Genomic DNA, 25,581 nt, shown 5'->3' on the forward strand with positions numbered 1-25,581 from the left:
GTTGTGGTGTTCCATTCCAGTTGCCATGCTTCCATTGCGAGGCTGTGCAGCCTCTTCCGCAGGTGGGAGATGGGCAATTGAACGAAATTTAGATCTGGTACATTTTGATCACCATTCTGTTTCGGTACTGGCCCAGCCTGAAACTACATCCAAACACTTCGGTCTCCCTGCATCTTCGCAATCTCCTCATGGCTGCCTAAACTTTCAGCACTAAATCGATCGGGAGAGCCTTTCCCAATGCGGTGGTAGCCTCATAGGAGGTTGTTTTAAAAACACCAGTGCATACAATTAAGACTGTGCGCTGGGCATTCCTTAAATTTTGAACAAGTACTTATTCATATATTGAGAATATAAAATATATGTTAGTATATGAGATCCATGATGGTAGCCCTTTTCATCGGTAAAATTTTTATTTATAGCGATTATATGAAGAACAGCATACAGTCAACAAAGATTATTGTTGTGAATTGTTAAAACATTAAGTGAAACCCACAATAAGGAGAAATGCCTTGTTTTTGTCTCAAAAGATGTAATTCTTTTACATGATACTGCATGTCTTCATACCGTTAAAAGAAAAAAGAAGCGATTTAAAAGCCGGTCGAGTGACTTTGTTATATCCATCTAACAGTCCTGATCCCAGAGGGCAATTCTTGGTTATGTTTACATAAAATTTTTAAATTATTACATCACTGTAGTTATGATGTTTATTCTTAAGAATCAAAAAATTCTACATAATTGTAAATAATATTACATACATTTGAGACAAATATGAACACTACAGGTTTTAACCATCTATTGCTGTTAATTGATATATTAAAAAATTGTTTTCATATTTTCCTATTTAAAGTAAAATCACTGGCAAACAACATAATTTAAATTTATTTCATTTATTGTAAAAGGCTGTGTGACTATACAATAAAAAGTTAATACAAAAGTAAAGTATTTAAGAATATTGAATTTGAATTATCTTCTATGTTTAATTAAAGCATACATACTGTAAGAGATGATTTTATTTATGTTTAATGTAATGTATTACAGTCACGAAGGATCTGATACTCCTGAAAATTCAACTGATATTAAAGTGTTGATTAGCTCATTTAAATCAAACGTACTGAAATTACGAGTTACCAAGAAACCGGATAAGATTGGTGTTGATTTATTGGGTGATGATGATGATGCCCAGTCTGGACTATGGAATTCAATTACCAGGTAAAAAAATTTGATATTCGTCTGTTTAATTTAGTTTTAAATGAGTACTGATCATCCAGAAAAAATTACTTAACATGTCAAATAAATCAGGTAACTGTAAGATTTTAAGTCCGTTAAGAAAGATATGAAAATTAGGTCATATGTATGAAATAAATTTAGTATTGGTTACTGAACCCTGGATAACTTTTCATTTACTCTGGCAGGTCCACAATTTCCTTTGAACCTTACGCAGCAGCAATTGGCTGATGCCTGACAACGGTTACAGATTGATGTTAATGAATTATATAGTGTGTGAAATATGCTGTGCCTGATTGTCATGTAAATTTTGAACCACCAGATGAAAGGCCAACGTGTACCACTTGGCCCATTGAGATCGGCAATAATTACATATTTAAAGACTACTTTGTGTTATCTGACTGGATCAGTGTATTTTAAACTCAGTTTTTCAGTTTTGCTGTTTGTAATGAAGAAATTTTTATAAAGAAATATTTATTCATAATGGAAATTTAAACAAGCATGACTGATTTTCAATCCTGAATAAAGATAAAAAACATATTTTACCATCCTTTACTTTTCTTCAAACGTCGCTCTTTACTATTATTACTATCTTTATTATTATTTTTCCAGTTTAACATTTTTAGTGTAATTTCTATCAAATAGTAATAAAATCCCCTTTCTTGTATTTATTATTAATGGTAGCCAATCTGTATGACAGAATGGAATTATCTCATGTTCTTAATCTGGAAGGCTTTAATTGGAAATATTCGGCTTTGACATACTCTACAAACACATTGCCATTCTCATGTCATTGTAAAAAAATTAAATTTTCTTTACAATCCATCCTGTTGTAATTGTATGAGCAAATAAATATTTATAATAATTATTTATTTTATATATTTATAAAAAATTTATTTTTACTTACATAGAAAAATAAAATTTAGTAAATGCTTCTACTTTGAAACTGTCTATATTTCAATATCAGATCATCACATCCTGAAACTCATATGAGGGGGAGCAACTCAAAAATTTTAAATGGTAAGGTTATGGTTGTCATACATCATATTAAAAAATATCAGTAAAATTGTCTTCAAACAGCTTGGGTGAAGTCGCCATTTTTTTTATACAATGCAGCGAACACGCATAGTACAGCACTTAATGGCAACAGATGGCTATGCAGTAGTATATGTACAGACATACTAACACGAACTCCAAGATTGAAAGGAAAATTTTCTTATTAATTTGGTCCACAATATATTTTAAATGAAAAAATAGTATACTAAACGTAAAGTTAAAACTAAAAAACATTCAATTTCTGAGTGGTCTCAAGCATCGTTTGGAATTTATTTATTGTACTTTGTAGACATTTTAAATTAATTATTCAAATTACATATAACTAAATAAGTTGTTTGTTGCCTGCATACGTGTTGTTAAATTCAAATAAATAAATTATAAAGTAATATACAATTGTGTAATATACAGTTTGTAATTCACAGATAAATATTTTCTATAATCTTAGAACCACAAAATTTGTTAGCATGAATAATGCTATTTTTCTGTGTGATACTGTAACATATAATGTTTGTCTATAAGTGTATCACCTTATTTTATTACTCCCAAACCAGTTCCGTTATAGATACTTGTAGAACATATATGAGCTTTCTACACATATATGGTTTGTCTATCCATTTTTGTTAAAAACCAAATTACATCATAAATTGCATCTAAATTTGATTGTTCTATATAATATTTCAAACCTTTTGTGCTCTATAAGAAGAATTATGATTTTTACTGTGATGAGGCATGTCCATATCATTTATCAAAATCATTTTCATTAAAATAATCCTTTTTTTTTTCTCTCGTCTGCCCCCCTGGGATGGATCCACAATCAAGCAATAATCCCCGCCCCAGAGAGATGTCCGGCTGACTAACGAGCCTCCCCACCTACCAGCTGTAAATCCAGCATGGTAGATAGGCCCACCGGTTCTGGATCTTTTGCATTGCCCACTCTAATGGGTGGCTGACATGGACACCCACCACTACAGGTCTTTTCAGTTGCCCACTTAAACGGGTAGGCCGGTATGCCCTACCCGCCAATTCAGGACTTATTTAAGTCACGTGTTATTTAAAGCTGTACAGACTGGATGATAATTGCTAAACAACATATATCACATAGTTTTGACAATAATTAATGGAGCTAGAATGACTTGTATCCAGACTACATGGCTATACCAATGTTTCATGTCCACACTGGGAGTAACATTTCTATCTGTTTCCATTCATAATTAATGCAGTCTTTGCTGCTTATATTATTGTAAATTCAGGCTCAAAATAAAAAGGCATTGGTGGAAAAGTTTTTAGTCCCAGTAAGGTTATTGGGCTATTTTAATGAAAAAATTATTGCTTAATAATGGATATTTATTTTGTAATTTCCTGAGAATGAATGAATTAGATTTCAAAGAATTCCTTGAATTAGTTGCTAAAAAATTGTGAAAGACTCGGGCAAAATTCTAAAAGATAGTTTACACTTGGCAATTCAATTCCACTATTAAGATGGGCAGTTGCTTTTCGCTATTTAGGCCCACAAAACTCATATAAATCATATGTACTTATTTAAAATAGCATAGCAGTCTACCCTGTATAGACTGATGTTTCCCATTAGAAATGGAACACTTGGATATAGGCAGCATCATTTGATCTTGGGTTACTGGGAAAAAATGGCCGGATTCTTGATACTGGCAATTATCATTAAGTCTATACAAGGCTTAAGTTTGCTTTTTTCAGTCATTTTAGTTTTTGCTTCTTATCAAGAGTTCACCAGAATATTGTCACTAATATTAGCCATTTTTGAAACATCACTTTCATTCTGTTGGTGTTTCAACATTACTGTAAAATTTTGTTTGTCTTTACCTGTTGGTTTCCATGTTTGTAACAGAATTATACAGACATTCCTGCTTAATACAATATATTCATGCTGTTCACACAGATTCAAATGGTAGACAGGTATTACTTTGTGATTCAAATGAGGCAGGTAAGTTATGTTCTTATTTGTTGATGTAAGTTTTTTTATGTATAGCACAAAATCCATTGGTAAGTTTTTAGTTTATGCTGTTAGTTTTCTTCTACAATATTTTATATGCTTTAAAAGTTTCACTATATTTTACTTTTACTTTTTTTTTTAACTATTTTATTTATTTTTACTAATTTCAAATCACATATAAATAAATATTTATTTTTCACCTGTGACACTAAAATTATTTTATAATTTATTTTTAATAAAACGTTCTAGCATTTTTATTTTTTTAATTTATTCGTCATTATTTTTACAGTTATTTCTCGTTTAGTTTTATTCAATTTAATATACTGTAGAATTAGCACATTACTTATTTTAAATAGCAATTATGATTATTTTTAGAGCTTTATTTACCAAATTAACAATTATTCCTGTTTTTCATTTTGATAATTCTGTGTTCAATTATGATAATATGTCTACTCTCCAGTCTTCCTGTTTTATAAATGAATTAAAAATATAATTTTATGTAACAAATCTTCTATTAAAAAAAAAATAAATATATTTTCTTAAAAATAATATTTTACTAATGCTGTTTAATTTTATTTTTCATTTTTGTACTAATATTTTCATATCATTTCAAGGATGAATTATTATTATAGTTAAATATGAGGGTCGGTTAATAATTAAAGATAAATGGCGAAAGAGGAAAGACTATTTAATAGATAACTGAAACTATCTGATGTTTGAATTGACACCCTTGACATAGAAAATATCAACTCTTTAATAAAAGATTTTCCTAATTCTAGCCCCTTTTGTTTATTTCAAATGTCGGCTCGTCTGGGAATGTGTGCTACATTAGAACATCATGCTGTGATAAAATTTTTTTCTTCTGAAAGTTTAAAACTAATCAAAATTCTCTTGTGGCTACTTAAACAGTATGGTTAGTCATGTAAATTTTTATAAGTGAATGAAATAGTTTTCATTGTAGTCAAAGACCAGTGAAAGTTTCCAATTACATTTCAAAATCGCATTTATAATTTTATCTGCAAGAACAAATCCATAAAAATTTGGAAATTGCTGAAATTTTGAGTATAAGTTTCAGCTCTCTCCATTCCATTATTCACGGTAAGCTGAGTTACTACAAAACTTGTTTAATATAGATTCCGAAATGGTCGACTCAAAATTACAAAGAACCCAATTTCATGTTTATATGAAACTTAAACGATGGTTTTTAGCAGAAGATATGCTTTTTTTATAATCGCATATTAGCTTGTGATTGAATTCATAATTTTGAGCCAGAATCTGAACATCAGAGTATGAAATGGAACATCCCAATTTATCAGCCAATAAAGTGATGCCAACAGTGTTTCAGAACTGCAAAGGCCCAATTTATTGTAATTATTTGGAAAAACAAATTATAATCAATATCAAGCACTATTGTGAGTTGGTAGAAAGTAAAGTGAGATCTGCTGTAAGGAGGAATTTCCTGTTTCTTTTTCAAAAGGCATGTAATTCTTCTTAAGGTTACATCCACCTTCATACCGCTCAAAAAAATACAGGAAAAAGATACAGGAAATTATTCTAAAATCACGTTGGGTAGTGTTGCCACTTCCATTTTACAGTCCTGCTCCCATACCATCAGATTTTTTTGTTCGATCATCTAAAAGATTTTTTACGTGGTTCTGAGTTTGACAATAATTAGCGGTTCAAGAATGGCTTAGACACCAATATGAACTATTTTTTACTATTATAATAAGAAAGTTCACAAAGTAATAGGACAGGAATCTAAATGGATGCAGATTACATTGAAAGCTAGTTTAATTTTCATTGAATAAATTATCATTTTTCCAGACATTTATCTTTTTAATTCTGAACAACCCTCATATTGAATATGTATTATTTATATAAAAATTTTTTAAAATGAATAAAATTGCATTTAACAATTTTTTCATTTAACTGAAAATATGTAGAAGATTAATGGCCTGCAAGCATTCAGGGACATTATCACACAGATCTGTGTAGTTTCTTATTCAAAGTTACAGTCATTAAAAAATGTTTTAAGTGATCTTTTTCTATTTACAATAACAATCTCTTGTTCTGATTTTTAGTTTAAAAAAAGAATGTTCAGGCTTAAGGGTTAAATCAGTAGAAAAAAATATAGAAAACCGGTTTATGTATTCATTTTTTGTAGTTTGAAATAGAATGTGATATAAACAGGGTAGAATACACGGGACAGTTGAGGAGAGAATTAAAAGTCCAAGATATGCTGAAATGTATTTATGAGAAGAGCTCTACTTAAAGTGAGATATGAAAGTGATGTAGCATACAGCGCATGCACCAACCGTACATATGAGCTGTTCTACAATTGGTCCAGTCATTGAACTTTCTGTTAATGATCAGTACTGTTCATAATTTTATATAAATTTGTAATATTATAGTAAATGAAAATTGTCATATATTATATGTTATTGGTTTAGATTTCAAGCGAACTACATGTCTACAAAAACATGGTAAAACTATTTGTAGTGTGAAAAGGAATGTTATAAATTTAATAAAGTGTTGTATAGAAGAAGCTAATGAAAAATGTCTTTGTTTTCCTCTTAACAAGATTATAAACAATTACTGTAATGGTTTGATAACAATCAAATATATATTAAAGGAAGCTCAATATAATAAATGTGGAACTCTGTTGTTCCACAACAAAGATGTGGAACAACAGAGTAAACATTATGCTGTAACTGATGATGACTTATTATTGATTTGTATTAAAAGAATAGTAGAAAATTTTTATTTAATATACAGGATTGTTCTTACTTACAGGAAGTTGTTAACGTTATTAAAAAATAAAATAGATTTTAAATGGAAATCCTGCAATTTTTGAAAAAGTACGAAAGAAGTGGGTTTTAAGTGGACAATATGCAGATTTAAAACAAAACATCTGATTGAACAACAGGATGTTGTAAATGCCACATTTTTTTACTTGAAAAAAATTTTTTAAATTAAATCTGAAAGTAATATTTTATATTTAGATGAGAGATATGAATTTAACTTACAGAAAGTGTTGGTTTATTGAGAATGTTGTGATTACATAAGTGCTTCTAATCGATCGATCATGGCTCATATTAGAGGAGAAAAAGGATTCATAAATGGTAACAATAATATTTTTAAATCGGGTACTATAGTTGAAAATTAATATAGACAAATGACTATAAATTTTGAAAGGTGGTTAATGGAAAATATAATACCAAATTTACTAACACCATCTGTGATAATGATGCCAATGCTTGTTACTATGACAGGGAAATTAACAAAACTACCAGGAAAGAAATCTGCAAACAGTGATAAGAACAAACATTTACAAAAAAAAATGGAACTTCATTTGATGCAAGTATGAGAAAGTCTACATTGTTTGATTCAGTTAAAAGAGGAAACAAATGAAAAAACATTTTGAATCGATAAATTTTTCATTGATCATGATGATAGAGTAGTGCGTCTTCCTATACATATTTATGAGCTCAATCCAATAGAATTAACATGAGCTAAATTAGAACATTACATTTGATTGCTAATAATTCTGCTGATATGTTGATCACAAAACTATAGCAATTTTTTTCAGTAGTGAATAATAAACAGTGCATGTGTATAAGATCAAGTCGATTATTGCAGTTATGTAGAGATAATAGAAAAGATTATTTAGAAAAATATGGGGTAGTTGAGAATGTGAATTGTTGAATTTATTATAAGACTTTGTGCGGGGGGGGGGGTAATGTTGAAAGTGATGATTCTGTTGTAAACTATTACAAAGATGACAATAATTATGAAATGTTCATGGTCCAGTTTGATCCGCTGAATCGAGACAAGTCAAATCATTGTACATATTTTATCTTGGCTACCATTCCACAATCTATCCATGGCTCTTGATTCACTGGCAGTACATAATAAGGTTCAAAAAACATATAAAAATATTGCATCTAAGCTGAGAGTTAAGCAAAATATTAGTGAACTATTTCTGTTCTAAACTTGACATTTTTTATTTAGATAATTGATTTTATTTAGTTTTTATATGTTAATTTTATTTTATTTATATTGTTTTTGTGCAGAAATTTGAAGAATAGTTTGACTTTATTGAAGATGTAAGTGTACTTTACATATACAACAGTTTATTGAAGTATTTATCGTAATTTTGAAATTAGCTTCATTAGAAAATAATATTTAGTTTCCTTTAGTTCAGTAATTTTAATTTTATTATCATATCTATACTGTCACATTAATTAAACCATTTTATTTATGGTTTTGATAATTTATACAGTTTAATGTTTCATCAAAACCATTAAAATTCGGTAAATATTCATTGTTTCATCATGCTGCTTGACTTCTTGTAAGCATATTTTAGTCAATAAATCTGATATTTATGTCCAGACTTTGGGTTTGTGATTTTAGGTTCTAGTCAAAGATTATAGACTAAAACCAAAAATGTTACACTTATGAAGTCAAGTTTTATATGTCATAGTAATATCATTCTATATTTTCATTATAATTTATATATTTTTAACCTGGCAAACCCAATAACAAACAGAATATTTGGACTTGAATAGAATGAACTTCATCTGCTTCATTTTAAAGGCTTTTCCGGGTCATTCATCTTATATCTCCTTATCCCTCTTCAAAAAAGATTTTTCCTTCGTGGCTTTCTTCTCTTTATGATGTTTTTTTGTGATTACTAGATCATGTATTGTAACACATGTTTGTAAATTTCCCTTAATGTCTCCTGGTTTCTCCTTTAAAAATTACCTTAACTAACCTGTTCTAAATTCTCTTTAGTTGGCTGAACTCTTTCAGTTTTTCTTTCATAACTTGGCCTAGAATTCTCTACATAACCTACCAAATTAGTCTTTCATTTCTTTTTGTTTTTTTCAGTTATGTTTCATTTCTGCTGATTACATTTTACATCTTGCTATATTAGGATCCAAAATTATTTGTACAACTCTGTATCCTCTTATATATCATACTAGGCTTCTGACACACTAGTAAGAACTAAAAGCATTTTGAGCTGTTACATTGACTGCATACAGTGTTCACAAATATAATTCCTCCGTGTGTTCAATTGATTGAGCCCCATTAATTGCTTACACACTTAAGTAATTAATAACTCCCTTTACTTGCAATTGACAGTACAATACTTTTTACACTGCCTTTTAATATGTACATTCTAGTTATTTTTTAAACTTTGCCATCCTTTTTTCCCCAAATCAATTTTAACAAAATCCCTGTTGTCCAATAGTAAACTATTTTTGCTTTTTTATACATCCCACCAGTTTGGAAAACTTAACTTATTTATAAGAATCTGTCAACACTTGTTTAACTTTATTTAACGGAATTTTCTATTTACATGGCATCTTTCGATGCTATTCATTGTACTTTAATACATTTTATGTAATTTGATAATTTTTTTTTAATAAAAAAGCCATTTAAATTATTCTAATAACACATAAATTTCTTTTGTGAGTATGAAATGAATAATTTTTTTATTTTTAAATGTTGGGCAAGTTAAAAAATCTATTGATCATTAATTCAAAAGATTTTTTGAATTTTTTTTTTTTTGTTTTGTAAAATATACAAATCATGATAGAATGAACAATACAAAATAATTTATTACAGTAATTTTAATATAAATATTATATAAATGATTGTAATTGATAAGATTGATCTCTTGTTCTACCATAATCAAAACTGTTGGTGCTTACCTTGTTTAGATAAATTGTATATTTTGTCCCATTTTAATTAGTAAATAATAAAATGAAGTAAAAAAATATATTAACCATTAGGAATATTATAATGAGGGTCGTTCTGTAATAATTAAAGAGACAAATGGCAACAGTAAAAAAATTATTTAATAGAATAAACTGAACTTTTCTGGCATGGAAAATATCAGCTGTTCAAAAAGAATTTCTATTATTATTAAATCTTTTTTATTTTAAAATGTTGTCAATGCTTGAAGCATATTGTGAGATTTGTATTTTCTGAAAGTCTAAAACTGGCTGAAATTCACCTGTGGATGTTAAAACTGTATGATAAAAGTGTATTGACCTTGAAAATTTTTACAACTGGATTGAATATTTTAAATCAGGAAGAACAAGTATCACAATTTTCATAATAGCACAATACTGGTGAAAGTTTCGACTGACTCTTTGCAAAATTATACAAAATGATCTTATTCGCAAAGTCAAATACATCAAATTTTAGGAAATTGCTGAAATTTGTAAAGTTTTTATTGGCACTCTCCATTTCATTATCCCTAATAAGCTGAATTACCACAGAACTTATTCAAAATGAGTTCCAAGACAGTTGACTCAAAATCACAGACATTTGAATTCATATCTGTATTGAACTTAACCCGTTAACATCTGAATTAATTTTTTGTAAAACTTTTTTTTTAATTATAAATATCCTTTCATTATGTTATTTTTACTATCGAAATGGTCTTTATATTATTTATTCAAGCCATATATAAAAATTAGTATGAAAATTCAGTGGGTGCCGTTTGGCATTGCTAGGCGCTTATACTGCTTTCCTGGGCACAAGCTGCAATTGCCAGCACTGCTAGGTGTTATCATTGTCTTTGTTTAGAATTGAGTATACAACACTTTCATGTGGAATTTTTATTCATTATTATCATTTTTTTTTTTTTATTAAATTTTCTGCAAACCTCTTTTTTAAAAGATTTACAAGAAGGTTAAATTTCCACATTTTCTCATTTGTAACAGTCTATCATTTACAGAGTGAATAAACCAGTTTATTGACAGAAACCGCTCACTTCTTATTTACTCGTACACAAGTTCATTTTTCAGATCAGAACTTATTTCCCAATATCAACGTTTTTCCCAGTAGTAGCCAGACATAATTAGGACACACAAAATAGTTTTATTTCTTCCTTGATGATGAAGGAATTTGGGTTATTTGTAAAAAGAGCATAACGGATAGTCTCGGTTACCAATACATTTAGGAGATATCAAAAAATAATTTTAAAATATCACAGATATTCCACGATATTTAGTATAATTACTTTGCGGAAAAACTATGTTGTGCCGCAATATGTCATTGTCCATGTTCTTAAAGCAATTTTTTTGTTTTTTTACATGATGGTACTTTAGGCCTACTAGAAAGACAAGACATTGAAGTAATACTTCCACCATTATTATAACGAACAAGAAGGGTTATCTGAATCATTACTGTTGTCTAACAGGTACGTTATCAGGTGCAAAGCTAATAGACTTCATCGGCTTCAATTCTCTGCGAATAAAAAAAAACTACTTCAGCTCCGAGTAGCTAACATTTGCTCAAGTTATTTATCAGTCTGCCATCGTCTTCATCTGAATGTACTGCGGATCAGATGGTTCAATAAATGTAGATTCAACGGGAGGAATAAGAACTTCATCTTCTTCTAGTATTATCAATATTTCATTCACGTTCAGAGATCTGAAAACCACCATTACAGATCAGTTTCATACATTACAAGTTTCATCACACATTACAAAAATTGCTACTAACACTTAAACTCGTTGCACTCAAATAACAATAACCTGAAAACTAAATGGATATCAACAATCCAAGAACATGTGGTTAAAGAGCAGGTTATGCAGAACACAATGCTCCCAACCTCACATTCCTAAATATCTCCATTGGCATGTAATTATAAATGTTCAGTTATTTTCTGAACAGACCTCGTACAGTCAACTGCGAGTATTGTTGTGACGAGCTACAAATTAAGGTTAAACCTGTAATAAGGAGAAAACATCCCAGTTTTATTTCAAAAGGCGTAATTCTTCTGTATAATAACACCTATCCAAAAGTCATGGGAAGCTTGAAGAAGTCAGGAAGCTTGAAGCTATCCAGAAGTCAGGAAGTATTGCCACATACACCTTACAACCCTGATTTTTGTCAGATATTTTTTGGCCTTTAAATAGTTTTTATGAGGCACCAAGTTCGGCAGTAATGAGCAATGTTAAGAATGCAATAAAGAATGACTCAGACACAGGTGAATATTCTTTACTACTGTAATAAGAAAGCTCATAGAAAGATCAGACAAGCAACTAAATATAGCAGAGAATTATGTTGAAAAGTAACATTACTTTCATTGTCATTGAATAAATAATAGTTCTTTTGTAATCATTTGTCTCTAATTATCGAACGACCCTTGCTTTAATGGCTTGAACATAATGGCTTCCCGTAATAATCTATTTTGTAAATTAACAGAGAGCTCTCTACAATGTGCTGAACCACTTTTATTAAAAAAAAAAAATATTTATATATTGTGGTGTTATGATTTGATTTACTGATCGATTTGTATAATACTATAAATTCTCTAGATATCTAGTTTTGCTTTCTTGCTTCAGAATATGTTGGTAGATCTTGTTCATGTAACCTGTAGCTTGTTTTATTACATTCATGGTTTATTAAACAAGATATGTTATTTATTAAAAGATATTAATAGAATGGTAGATGGATACCGCATCAATTAGTCATTAGCGTTAAAATGTGCATCTATAACCATTAAAATTAACATTTTGTTTGAGTGACAAAAATATGAGTTGAAGATTTTACTTTTTTTTATTGAATTTTTGTTTTTAAGATGTTATATACTTTAGTTTAATAGATAATAATGCATTGAAAAAATATTTTTTATAAAAGCAAATTTAAAAAATTAATCTCTGTTAACAAGAATTAATTATATTACATTTTTTTAAACTAATTGAATAGTAAAACTAAAATAAGGAATATTTGGCTCAATATAAATATAAAAGATCTGAGAAATGAATTATTATCGAATAGTGTTGAAACTGTTCACAAAATAAATTTATTTAAAATGAAAATTTTCTATAATGAACTGCAGTTAGTAGAAAAATATTAGTTGTGAGAAAAATTTGTTGCTGAGTAGCAATAAGGTACTCTTAGAATTATTTATTAAAAACTTTTATAATGTTCTGGTTTTTTATCAAACGTAGTTAAATATTTTTTTACGTTGATGTTGTGTCTTACATAAACTTTCACCCTCTCCAGCCTAATGACCTAACTTTTTCTCAAAAAAAGGAATTGTTTCACTTCTCTAAAACTGTTTTTTTTTCCATCCAGTAATATTACTTCATAGCAAACATGTTGAATCACTGAAAAGAGTTGTCAGCTCACTCAAATGTTAAGATAATGAAAACAGATAAATAAATTGTTTGCCATTTGCTGAGAACAGGTCTTTGCCCTGTAAATATTGTTTTATCTCTGTTGTTTAATACTCTTCGAGCTGCTAAGATTAAACAGTTTCAAAAAGCAAATAAATCTTATTCATGAAAATGTTGTCATATTAAAGTGCAGAATAAAAGGGTCATAAAACTTTGAAATCTTGTGATAAAATGTTATTCATTGGTGTCAACTGAAACATCCTACAACCAATGTGTTGAGAAAAATATTAAAATGGAATTATTGTTTTAAACGGAAAAAACGAGCAGTTTAGCAACGTAATGAAAATATGAGACATGAACATTAACAGAGTAATAATTTAACCTGATTTTTCCCAACAGTTTATATAAACAGTTGTTTTGTTTTTTTTTTCAATGAACAGTTTGTTTTCATTTGGCAGAAACAGCAGAAATGCCCGCACCTGATTAGCCAGAATGAGAGAAATGGGGAAGTGGTTGGCTGTCTAAGAAGGGATTAAAGTATATAGATTATGTTATAAGCTCCCTTTTTAATTTTTAATTGGATCATCCATAGTAATGAACTGATTTTTAGTTGATTTTATGTTGTTTTTTTCAAATTAATAATGTAGAATTAAATTGTTTTTTGTAGTATTTCATGAGTATGTCTTATTATTATTATAATAGTTTTCTTTTAAGTATTATTTTCATATTTCTATTAATAATTTCTGGGTGTATGAGTGTGATATATATATATATATATATATATACCTAAAAATTATCTATATATCTCATCTAAAAATTCTGATTGCTGCTTCATCTGTGACATTTTTCCTGTGTAGCAATTGATTATTACATATCTCTGTATTTAAACAAATTTAAGCATGGAGCAGAGGATTGCCGTAGAATAATACGGATTCAGAGAGAATCCAAATAATCAGGCTAAGAAAAACGATTTAATAAGAGGTTAAGGAATGTGTTATTGTTTACAGTTAGGAAAAATTGTTCAACCATATCAAACAGGAAGAATTTATGGAAATATTAAAAAGCCTAGGAGTAAAATTGAATAGATAAAAAACTAATTAATGAATTATTTAATTATAAAACGACTTGATAAAGGATGCAAAAATGTAGTAGTTTTGTCTAGGAGTTAGGCGAGAGCTGCATATCACTAACATTGTTTTACATGCTTGTTGAAGATGTGATAAAAAATGCTGTAGAAAAGATTAAAGGGATCAGCATTTAAGGAAGGGAAATAAATTATATAAGGTTTTTAGATGATTGATGATATTTTTAGGCAATGAGCATAGAGTATATAATAGATTTCAAAAATAGAAAATATGATTTCATCGATAGACATAAATTGCTTTAGAGTTAAAACAGTTTATTTAATGAATGTGACTTTTACTTTCCGTCTAAATAGTGCTATAGCTCTAGAAGGGAAAGTATTGTAATCAGTCCGATTTGGGCATATACAGTTTTCACCTAAGGAACCCAAAAAAATCGGTTGTTAATGTTTATATGTACGTGTGTTTGGTGTTGGCCTCTAAATCACCCTATATCTCCAGAACTACTGGACCGATTTTGACCAAACTTGGTCAGATTATTTCTATATATGAGACATTGATGCCGTTAAATTTTCAACTTAAAAGGTCAACGGGTGAGGTTGAAGAGCAAGATCACCCTCAATATCTCGAAATTTTCACCTAATTAAGGTCATATTTTTCTTAATTTGTTAACAATTAAAAAATAACTACATTTGCAAAAAAATCTTTGCAAAATCCCCCACCCCAAAAAATGCTGTTGTAGTTGTCTGCTATATTGTGACATCACAGGTGAGCGATAGAATTAAATAAATGAATAATATTTAAAGTGTATAAAAAGCAACTCAGTCTAGCCGGGTCTTGAATTCAATCGTCTGGTTGTTTTGGTACCTGTTGTATCAAGCCTCGCAGCTACACCAGTTTGCTGACCATACACTCAAAATTTGTTCCATGTAAGTTATGAAATTACATTAGTTTAGTTAGTGCTGACTGTTGCTGCTAGTACCGCCACACCCGTGCAGATTAAATACAGCATGTACGTGCACTTTAGTTAGAATCATCAAAATGAAAAATATATTTAAATAAAATGATAAATATTTTAAATTAAGTTGTGTGATCAGTAAGCCGTGATCAGAAACAACCAATAGTTGTAGCACTTCCTGTCAGCTGGCTAAAGCCGCGTTTCAAGAAAATTCTATAACTGTGTTGTCAGCGTTTTTCCGCCTTTCAGTACCTCTGTAATAGCTTATTTATGGCACATTTTGCACTTGTTTTATGGTATTTAACTTGTCAGTGATAATGTTACGAATTGAATCGACATTTGCATATAATTTTTCAGCTGTAATGTCAACCTTAATCCATTTCTCTTCTTGGATGAGAGAGTTTTTGCTAGTTTCTAGTGCTGGATATGAAAATTGGATGTCCAGAACGATGGTCATTAGTCATTGAAATTCAACCATCTTTAAAATCTTCTTCCTGTTTGTAAAAATGTTTGCGTCTCATATAACTGAATCCATATTGTTTGGTCATACAAGAGTAAATGTTAACTAGTTTTACACCTCAGCTGAGAAGCAAAAAACAGATCAGTACATAATTCAGACATAAATAACTGTCAATGAGAAATTATTATCTGCCATTTACAAATAGAGTGCACAAGGCTCACTCGGGGATATCTGATGACGCAAATGGATGCACCCCTTTGTGCTCACTGTGACTAGCAACTAAAAGTGCATCACGTCCTTGTGGATTGTATCTGTTATGCGGCATTGCATCATAAGTTTAACCTAGGGGCTAACATATGAACCATTTTAGGGGATAATGAAACATTGCTATGTTTTCGGTTTCTTAGGGTCGTCTTTACATTCAAATATTTGAATTACTGTGGTTAGTTTCAGCTGTTCATGCCAACTGCCGTAAAGGAGATAGTTTATTACTTTGAGATATAAGAAAAGTTTCGATTCCATATTCAGTCATTAGGATTTCACCTCAAAACAATAAACAAGTTTCATCACCGGTTATGTGATCAAAAAAAGCAGTACCTTTTGCTAAAAATTCCCATATGAAATGGACAGTGCTGATAATCACACTACAAATTTCAACAGTATCCTAAATCTTTATGCACCTATCCTTGTGAATAAGCTCATTAATACAATTTCGCAAAATGACAGTTGAAACTTCCACCGGTTGTGAGCTATGATGAAAATCAGTGACACTTGTTTTGTCAGATTTAAACTTCAATCTGCTTATAAAGATTTTCATGATCAATACACATTTAATGAACTGTTTAAATATCCATGAGTGAATTTTGGCCAGTTTTATTACATTCAGGAAATATAAATCTTTATTACAGTATGATGCTGTTCTTCCGTGTAACAGCGTTTCAATAGGAGCCAACATTTTGAAATAAACAAAAGAGGTTATAATCTAAATTCTTTTTGAACAGCTGATAGTTTCTGTGTTAGGGGTGGAATTTTGAACATAAGATAGTTTCAGTTTATTGTATTAAATAGTTTTAACACTGTTAAAATTATGCTATTTGTCTCTTGAATTATTGAACTGACCCTTCTACTATTTGTTTTATTGTGAGATGATGTACGGTGTGATGAGCTTCCATTAGATTCAGGTTTTTAAGATTTTTTTCTTTAATAAGAAATTATTACTATTAATTAATAATTGTTAATTTGCGTTTGTTGTTCCAGTACATTCAGTGGTAGTTCAAAGGATGAAGTTGATGAAGTCGAAACAATAAATATATTTTCCCTTGCTTCTGGTCATCTATACGAAAGGTTTTTAAGAATAATGATGCTGAGTGTACTGAAAAATACAAAATCACCAGTGAAATTCTGGTTTCTTAAAAATTATTTATCTCCTACATTCAAGGTAAATAAATCTATTGTTATCAGTAATAAATGAATACTTTAGTGAAATCACAACCTAAATTATACGTTATATATAAAGATAATTTTAAAAGCAAATTACAACTGTATTGTAATATGTTTACAACAATTTTATTGAACATACCTTAAAATTATCTTTCATGTATTTTCTGTAAATAGTCTGTTGTTCTTCAAAATTTTTCTTCTTCTGCCTTCATGGATTAGACAGTACTGTCTGTACCAATTCCCATCTCTTTGGTTTTCCAATATCTCTCTTCCCTTAGCTAGGACTGAAAAACATTCTTCTGCTATCCCATTAAGATATTTTCTCCATTTTAGTCTATATTCCTCAATTCTTTTATTGATGGGAAGTATCTGCAACTCTACCCAAATATATTCATTTATTAATCAGTCAAATTGAGTGAATCCCTTTACTGATCAGAGGAATTTTTAATTTCTGTTATCTATATAGCTCATTTGTCTTTCTTTCTAATCACCCAAGCTTCACTACCGTAGATCAAAGTAGGAACAGCCACTTGAATTCTGGAAGTTTTGAAGTAGGAACTTGATTCTGAACTCTTGCCTTGTTTTCACAGCATCTTCTGAATTGTTTTACAAATTAAATTAAATTTTGCAATTTTACCTGTAACATCCAGATCATCTTCTTAGGAAACATCGCATTTTAATTAAAGTGGCTAACATTTAAATCACAGCCAATACTAAAGGACATCCAACCAAATTGAAAAACATAATGTAACATTTTACTAGTTTTTTGATTTCATGGTTGTAAAAATTTTTTGTCTGAAATATGAGTGAGCCACTTTTCCACACTGAATTGCAACTTGTGAAAACGCTATGACTTTAGGCAGTTTCATAAAGAGAAGTGGTAATCATTAGTGTAAAACCTAGGCTAAGATTTTGATAATCACTTCCCTCATATGACAAGTGGATGATGGGACATGCCAGCGAGTGGTGTGTAGTACCACGCTTATTCCGCTCATGCTTTTAGGTTAGCCCGAGGAGCTAGTTAGGACACTGGTCACTAAACTGTTTCGAGGCTCAGTAGCCGTTTGTGGCACAGACATTCAGTCTTATGCTTTAGGGCGACCGAATGGGGTGGTGGCAGGAGAGATGCCAAGCAAACCAAACCAAACACTTCCCTCTAGAATTATTAAAAAAAAGTTGAAGTATGCTCATCAGCATATAGGTTGATATTCTTGTAAAAAAAAAAGTGATATATTACCTTAACATTTCACAATATTGTTTAGAATAGTGTAATAATTTTTTTGTAACTGACAATTCATGTTTTTCTATATATATTTGCTCACCAATTAACTTGTGAGTGAAATCTAAAGGATTATCACTTTACAGAAGTGTTAATATTTTTTAATGTTGGGTCATTCCACATCAAATTACCCAATAAAATGCATAAATAAATTCAGTATGTACCATTAAACTTATGTTTAGATTATTTGGAGTTTATATTTTCATCGCCATGTACCAGTATTTCAAACATTTTCTAATATGTTAACTTTGGCCTAATTATTTTTTAACGTTACAAGAACTTTTATCAAATTAACGTTACTCAATGGCTAAACAAAAAAATAATTCTTGGAATTTTAATTGTTTTTAAGAACAAGATCTGGTTCTTAAAAGAAGAACTAATACTTTCCAGTTTTAGAATTTTCAGGCAAGTTGTAACTAGAGTATCTTGCTTACGAGTTGAATATCAATTTTATAATTTTTAATCCTTATTTTATTCCTGTGGGACTATGAACCAAACAATTTATGAAGTTTTATTACCTTTTTCATCTGAGATATAAGATGTCAAAAATTGTACATTTTGGAAAATCCTGCAATTTTGATCTTTTACAAAAAATGAAAGAAGAGGACATCATTTTTCAAAATTCAAAATTAAGCTCCTCCATATAACTACGTTAAGAAAGATATTAATATTAGAACTAATGTCTCTTCCCTTCATAGTGAAATACTTATGCAAAAATTGAAGTTTTTCCATTCTAAATGCTCTGCTGCGGAGTAGATTTTAGGGTATAAATATACAAGATAGAAAAATAATGTATATAACATAATATGTAGTAATTTTTGAGTAATAATGTGTAGTAAAATTTTCAAGTCTGTAATTCAGTTAGTTTCTGAGTTATTGGAAAAACTGCAAATACCAAAAAATGCAAAAATTGTTTTGTGGGACATTGTAACATTTAACCTAGCACATATAAACAATCTAAAAAAAGGATTTGGAACTCTTGAAACATGAGAGAATGAATATCCAAAAGATTACAAAATCATCATGCAACTACCATTGGGTGACTTGACTTGGATTGACCCTTTTATAATACACTTTTGAATTGATTGCGATGTGACACTCCTTGAAATCAACTTACATTACTGCTCTCAGTCTAAAAATTTCATTTCCATAATTGTAGGCTGAAAAAGTTGATTAAACATTTTTTTTTTTATTTTGCTGTTGAGTGATTTTTTTGTCTATACATATCCTGTAAAATCTCTACCCATTTTAATAAAATGGTTTTTTATTAAAAACATCTATATATATATATATATATATATATATATATATATATATATATAGATACTGTCTAATATTGTAACTCTTGTTGTTAATGCCAATTCCATTTTTTATTGTGGAAAAGGTTTAAGAATCCTATGGGAACAAAATGTTTATAGTCTAATGTTACTTTGCTCATTTCACGAAGAACTGAACAGGAATTCTAAGTAACAAATCAGAAAGTTCTGTCATATTATTGAATCACCAGTTATTTCAAACCATATCGTCAGTCTTCTTAATGAAATGATCATTCTTGACAAAATTAGCAACCCACTTCTATCTTCGGCATCATTGATTCTGTCATTTATAAACTGCATCATTGTTTCACACCACCCTTAATCATTCCTCCCCCCACCGGTTATCAGAAATCTTTTGATGGAGTATACTTTATAGTTGTCAGAAATCTTAATTGATTACATCCCTTTTTTAAAGTTGTTATTAAACATTTAACTGGAGTATAAACTTTTTTATACCGCTGCTAGATAGATGCTAAGTCCCATTATGTTGGTCAGTTTAGACAATCTGCTGTGTAGTTTATTATTGTAATATTATTGAATTTTTGTTTTATATTTTATGAAATGTTCATAAAATTATTTATAAAATATCTATTGATTTTTCTCTGAATATATTTTTTTCATTACTACATTTTATTTTGTGGATATCACTTAAATGTAATTTGTCTTGCATTGCTTTTAAAATTATTGTTTAATACATGTATTACAGTATTGTTGGGCTTGTACGAAGTAGAACATATATATATATATATATATATATTAGTTTTTTTAAAAGCAATTCTTTTAATAACCATATTTCTGTGCACCAATACAAATTAATTTACATTTAATACATCAACCCTAAGTGTAGAACAATTGAAATAGGATGACTTATACCTTATTTCATTACATAAGAGCAGCGCTTTCATGAATTTTAATTGCATCATCAGCTGCATACATTATACATACATATATATATATATATATATATATATATATATATATATATATATATATATATATTATAAAACCATCAACAAAACAAACAAATTTTTTTTTTTAATTTAAAAAATATATATATATATGTATACAGCTGATTATGTGGTTCAAATTCGCAAAAGCGCTTCTGCTATGTAATGAAATAAGGTAAGTCATCCTATTTCAATTGTTCTGTACTTAGGGTTGATCTATTAAATATAAATTAATATATATATATATATATATACACACACACACACACACACACACACATTAGACCCCAGTTGTTTATAAATGACGGTGCGTAAACTGAAAGCATTACCTTGATTAATCATTTTTGTATACATATGAAAATGAAAACATGAAGCGGTGAAAAATGCAGGAGAAATGACCATTTTTTTATAGAACATTTTATGCTCATTTTCATATATAGAATACAAAATTGAATAGGTAGACACATTTTTTGTTGCAGTCCATTTGCATATATATTTTTTCTTTTGTACATAAAATATAATTCAATTTGTTTAGTAAAATAATTCTTGACGTGTTGGTATTAATATATTGTTCACATTGATTTTTTTTCACAGTTATTTTATTATGTGAATATAAAAAAATTGTATGTTCAGGTTTTATTTATTATAGAAAATGAAAGGTGTTCCCCATAAGTAGGTGAACTAACGTTTTGATTTTGGACATCAAAGTAAATAAAAAAGTTCATATGGACAAATGTACTATTATATTTTGTTTCCCATTACCTTTCCTTTTTTTAATAAAAATTTATATCTCACAATCAGATTGAGATATTTTAATGAAATTAGATGAAAATGTGGGTACATGTTTATTAAGATGTTGTCGGGTGACTACATCTACAAAACAAAATTTGAAAATTTTATCTTTGTTGGCAATCATTTTAATTTTTTAATTGTAATAGTTCCATAAATATTAGTTTTATTAAATAAAATGTTGTCTTTTATTATGAACCACATTGTGTTCAAATCGTTTGATAAGCAGCTTGGCTATGACTAAAGTTGTTAAGTGAATGGCAAAATATTATCTAGTCTGACTGTTTTGTGCACATTCTGTTATTACTAATTGTAAAAGTTATTATTAATTATTTTTAATTAAATTAGTAAAGGAAGTGAAAACAGACAAAAAATTGTCAGACTGCATAATTTTTGTGACCCACTTCAATAATTTCAGCCTTATCTCTACTGTTTTTCCACCAATTTGAACAAATTAAATGACATTTTGTTCATACTAAAAGGCTAAACATAGTTTGATAAACTAATATTTATAGCGCTATTAATAATTAAAAATTTAAATTATTCTGCCAATATAAATCTAATATGTCAGTCCCATCCCATCTAAATCTTATATCAATATAAATCTATTAACTCTGCCAATAAAGGTAAAATTTTCAAACTTTGTTTAGTAGAAAATGTTATCAGGTACATGTTCACCAAATTTCATTTAAATATCCCAATCTATTCTTAAGATATAAATTTTTATTGAAAAAACACAAAATGACAGACAAAGAGAAGATGAAGTAAAATAGGGTATTTGTCCTTAAGAAATTTTTTGTTTATGTTGGTGTTCTGAATTAGTTCCTTATGTTTGGCCAACACCTTCCGGTATATTATATATATATATATATAAAATAAAATTTGGTATTAGTTTAAATTTAAACACCCTCTTTCTGTTAAATTCATTACACCTTATTTGAATAATTTATTTATTTATTAAACACTTACAAATTTAATTTTAATTTTCAGGATTTCTTACCCAGAATGGCCAAAGAATATAAATTTCAGTATGAATTGGTGCAGTACAAATGGCCAAGATGGTTACATCAACAGACAGAAAAACAACGAATTATATGGGGATATAAAATATTATTCCTTGATGTACTTTTTCCATTAGATGTTAAGAAAATTATTTTCGTTGACGCCGATCAGGTAATTATACATTATTTAATTTATCACTTTCCTGTCTCTAGCATTATATTTCTGCTATAGAGCTATAGCTCTATAATTGAAAAGTGTATAGGTTGGTAAAAAAAATTGTCTTTTTTTTATTTTGCCCCTTAAGGAGACATTAAAAAAATTGTTTAACAAAAAAAAAAATTTTAATAAACTAAATTTAAAAAAAAATGTTTATTCCAATGCTCCCAAGTCCAAAAGATCTTTTTTTGTCAGACAGACATTTGTACATATGTATGTATGTTGGCCTGTGTATGATCTTGTAACTCTGGACTCATTGACCAGCCTTCTTCAAAGTTAGTAGATGGGTAGTACTTTCAGGGAGAAAGGAAGTTATTAAGTTTTTATAAAAATTGGATGAAATAACTTTTATTTACGGTTTTTAGTAACCATTATCTTTTTTGCCACACTTTCCCGTATTCTGCGACTTGACCGGTGTTTTTGTTTTCAGGCAGATAATATAATAAGTGATTTGAATACTAGATCGTGGATTCCGGTGTTCTTTGGTGGTTGGGTTTCAATTAACCACACATCTCAGGAATGGTCGAACTGGGAATGTATAAGACTACACTTCATTTACACTCATACATATCATCCTCATTCATCCTCTGAAGAATTATCCAAACGGTAGTTACCGCGGGCTAAACAGGAAAAAGAAAAAAGATACTATAAATAGGCAGTTTTTAAACTCGCCTCAATTTAATTTTACATTAAGACATTAAAGAATATTTATGCACAATTATCACTTATGAACAAAATATCATTTAATTTGTTCAAATTGGTCGAAAAAAGTAGAGATATGGCTGAAATTATTGAAGTGGGTCACAAAAATTATGCAGTCTGACAATTTTGTGCCTGTTTTCACTTCAATTACTAATTGAATTAAAAATAATTAAGTTTAGTTCATTTTTTAGTGTAAGAGCACCAAAAAAATCTTATCGATTGACTGCAATCAAAATTTATATATTAATGTAGCAAAAACCAAACTCATCGACTACAAATGAAAATTAAACAACTCTAATTAATATCTTTACAAAATTTGATATGTTACTTTTTACACTAGATTATAAAAGAAAATAAAAGATGGCCTTGAAAAGACCAGTATGACCAGCTTGATTAAAACTTTTCTCTACATCAATGTTTCTTTTGATTTGCTCAATACTAATTGAAAACACATGTAGCTCATTAATCACATAGATTCTGGTTATATCTGGCTGATATAGAATTTAGATTAATATAATCATCTCATAGATCTATGTGATGTGGATGAATAATAAAAATAATGACATTAAATTAATTTATTCTTAAATACATTTTTTTGTTTCTTATAGGTGGTAAGAGCAGATATGAAAGAACTGGTTGATTTAGATTTAGGAGGTGCACCATATGGTTATACTCCATTCTGTGAAAGCAGAACTGAAATGGATGGCTTTAGGTAAGTCCTATTTTTTTTTTTTTTTTTTTTTTTTTTTATTTTAAAGATAACATTTTCAAACATATTTTGGTAGTCAGGTACATGTACACCAAATTTAATTAAAATAACTCTTTCTGATCGTAAAATATAAATTTTTATTAAAAAAACTCAAAATCAAAGTGGCAGTCAGAAGAAAAAGCAGGAAAAGTATTGCAGCCCAGCTTTTTTATTTCAAAACCTTTCCAGCTTATCCAGAAAAACGTTTTTGTAATTCAAGCATTAAGGGTCTGATTTTATTTTTATAATAAGATGATTTATCTTTCTGTAAAACAGTTGCGATAAGAAAAGTAGAAAAAAAATTGAAGAGTGTGAGCCAAAAAACAAAATATATATTTTTTAAAGTTGGGGAATAAATTTTAAGAAAGGTTTTTCTAAAAATATTCTTAAAAAGTAAAATCGAGCCAGTAAGAGTTTTGTAACAAATTTTTATATTTTTTTATAAATGTTTATTACATACATTTAATATGTATTTTTTTTAAACAAAATTCTAAATTAATAATAGATTTTGATAATAGAAAGGTACTTTATTACCGTTTTTGATATCAGTATTGTTTTGTTAAAAACAGTTTTATTTATATTACAGAAATTTTTGTTTTTTGAGCGGAAGAAATGATATCTGGGAGATTCTTTCCGTATAGTATACAATTTCATTGTCATTTTTTTGGATTTGGTTTTTATTATATTTTGTATTTTATTGTAATAAAAAATGTAATCTTTATATATTTTTATTTATTTAATGGTTGCAAATTTAATTAAGCTACAAAGTTTCAACCCCTAGACTTCATGATACTTATAAATTTTTAAAAGTTAGCAATAAACATATAAAGTGTTAAAAAAGTATTTTATTTTAAGCATTTAATTTCATATTACAACAACCTAAAAAGTTTTTTTGAAAACAAAATTTGGAAAGTAATAAAAATTACTTATTTGTTTCTGTATTTTATTATTGTTGTAATATTAAAATTTTAATTCTATATTTAACATTGTAATATTTTATTAAGGACATTAAAAAATCTGTTACTATAAATATTATCTGTTCTAATCGCGTTAAAATGTTTTTGTTATTGTTTTATAAAAAGATGAAATCATTTTATTATAAAAATAGAGTCTTAAGGTTTGAATTGCATATTCTTCCTGGCAAAACCAAAAATGTTTTACAATGAAAAAGCTGTGCAAGATATTGGTATAATTCAGGAAAATCATGCAATAAAAGTAAGATGTATTTATGCTTTATAAGTAAGACTAAGATA

General features: G+C 28.7%; 1 protein-coding gene across 2 annotated transcripts in view; it reads left to right on the plus strand.

Annotated features, from left to right (window-relative positions):
- Positions 1-25,581, plus strand: part of Uggt (UDP-glucose-glycoprotein glucosyltransferase) — a 114,190-nt gene that overhangs the window by 73,509 nt on the left and 15,100 nt on the right. Inside the window, exons 19-23 of one of the 2 annotated variants that reach the window (XM_075380723.1) lie at positions 1,039-1,209; positions 8,320-8,352; positions 17,147-17,327; positions 22,651-22,833; positions 24,189-24,292. In XM_075380723.1, the coding sequence (XP_075236838.1) occupies positions 1,039-1,209; positions 8,320-8,352; positions 17,147-17,327; positions 22,651-22,833; positions 24,189-24,292 (672 nt within the window). The remainder of the gene's footprint in view (positions 1-1,038; positions 1,210-8,319; positions 8,353-17,146; positions 17,328-22,650; positions 22,834-24,188; positions 24,293-25,581) is intronic. The other variant, XM_075380724.1, reaches the window with a different exon arrangement.

Source organism: Lycorma delicatula, chromosome 12 (assembly GCF_047948215.1).
Source record: "Lycorma delicatula isolate Av1 chromosome 12, ASM4794821v1, whole genome shotgun sequence".
NCBI lineage: Eukaryota > Metazoa > Arthropoda > Insecta > Hemiptera > Fulgoridae > Lycorma > Lycorma delicatula.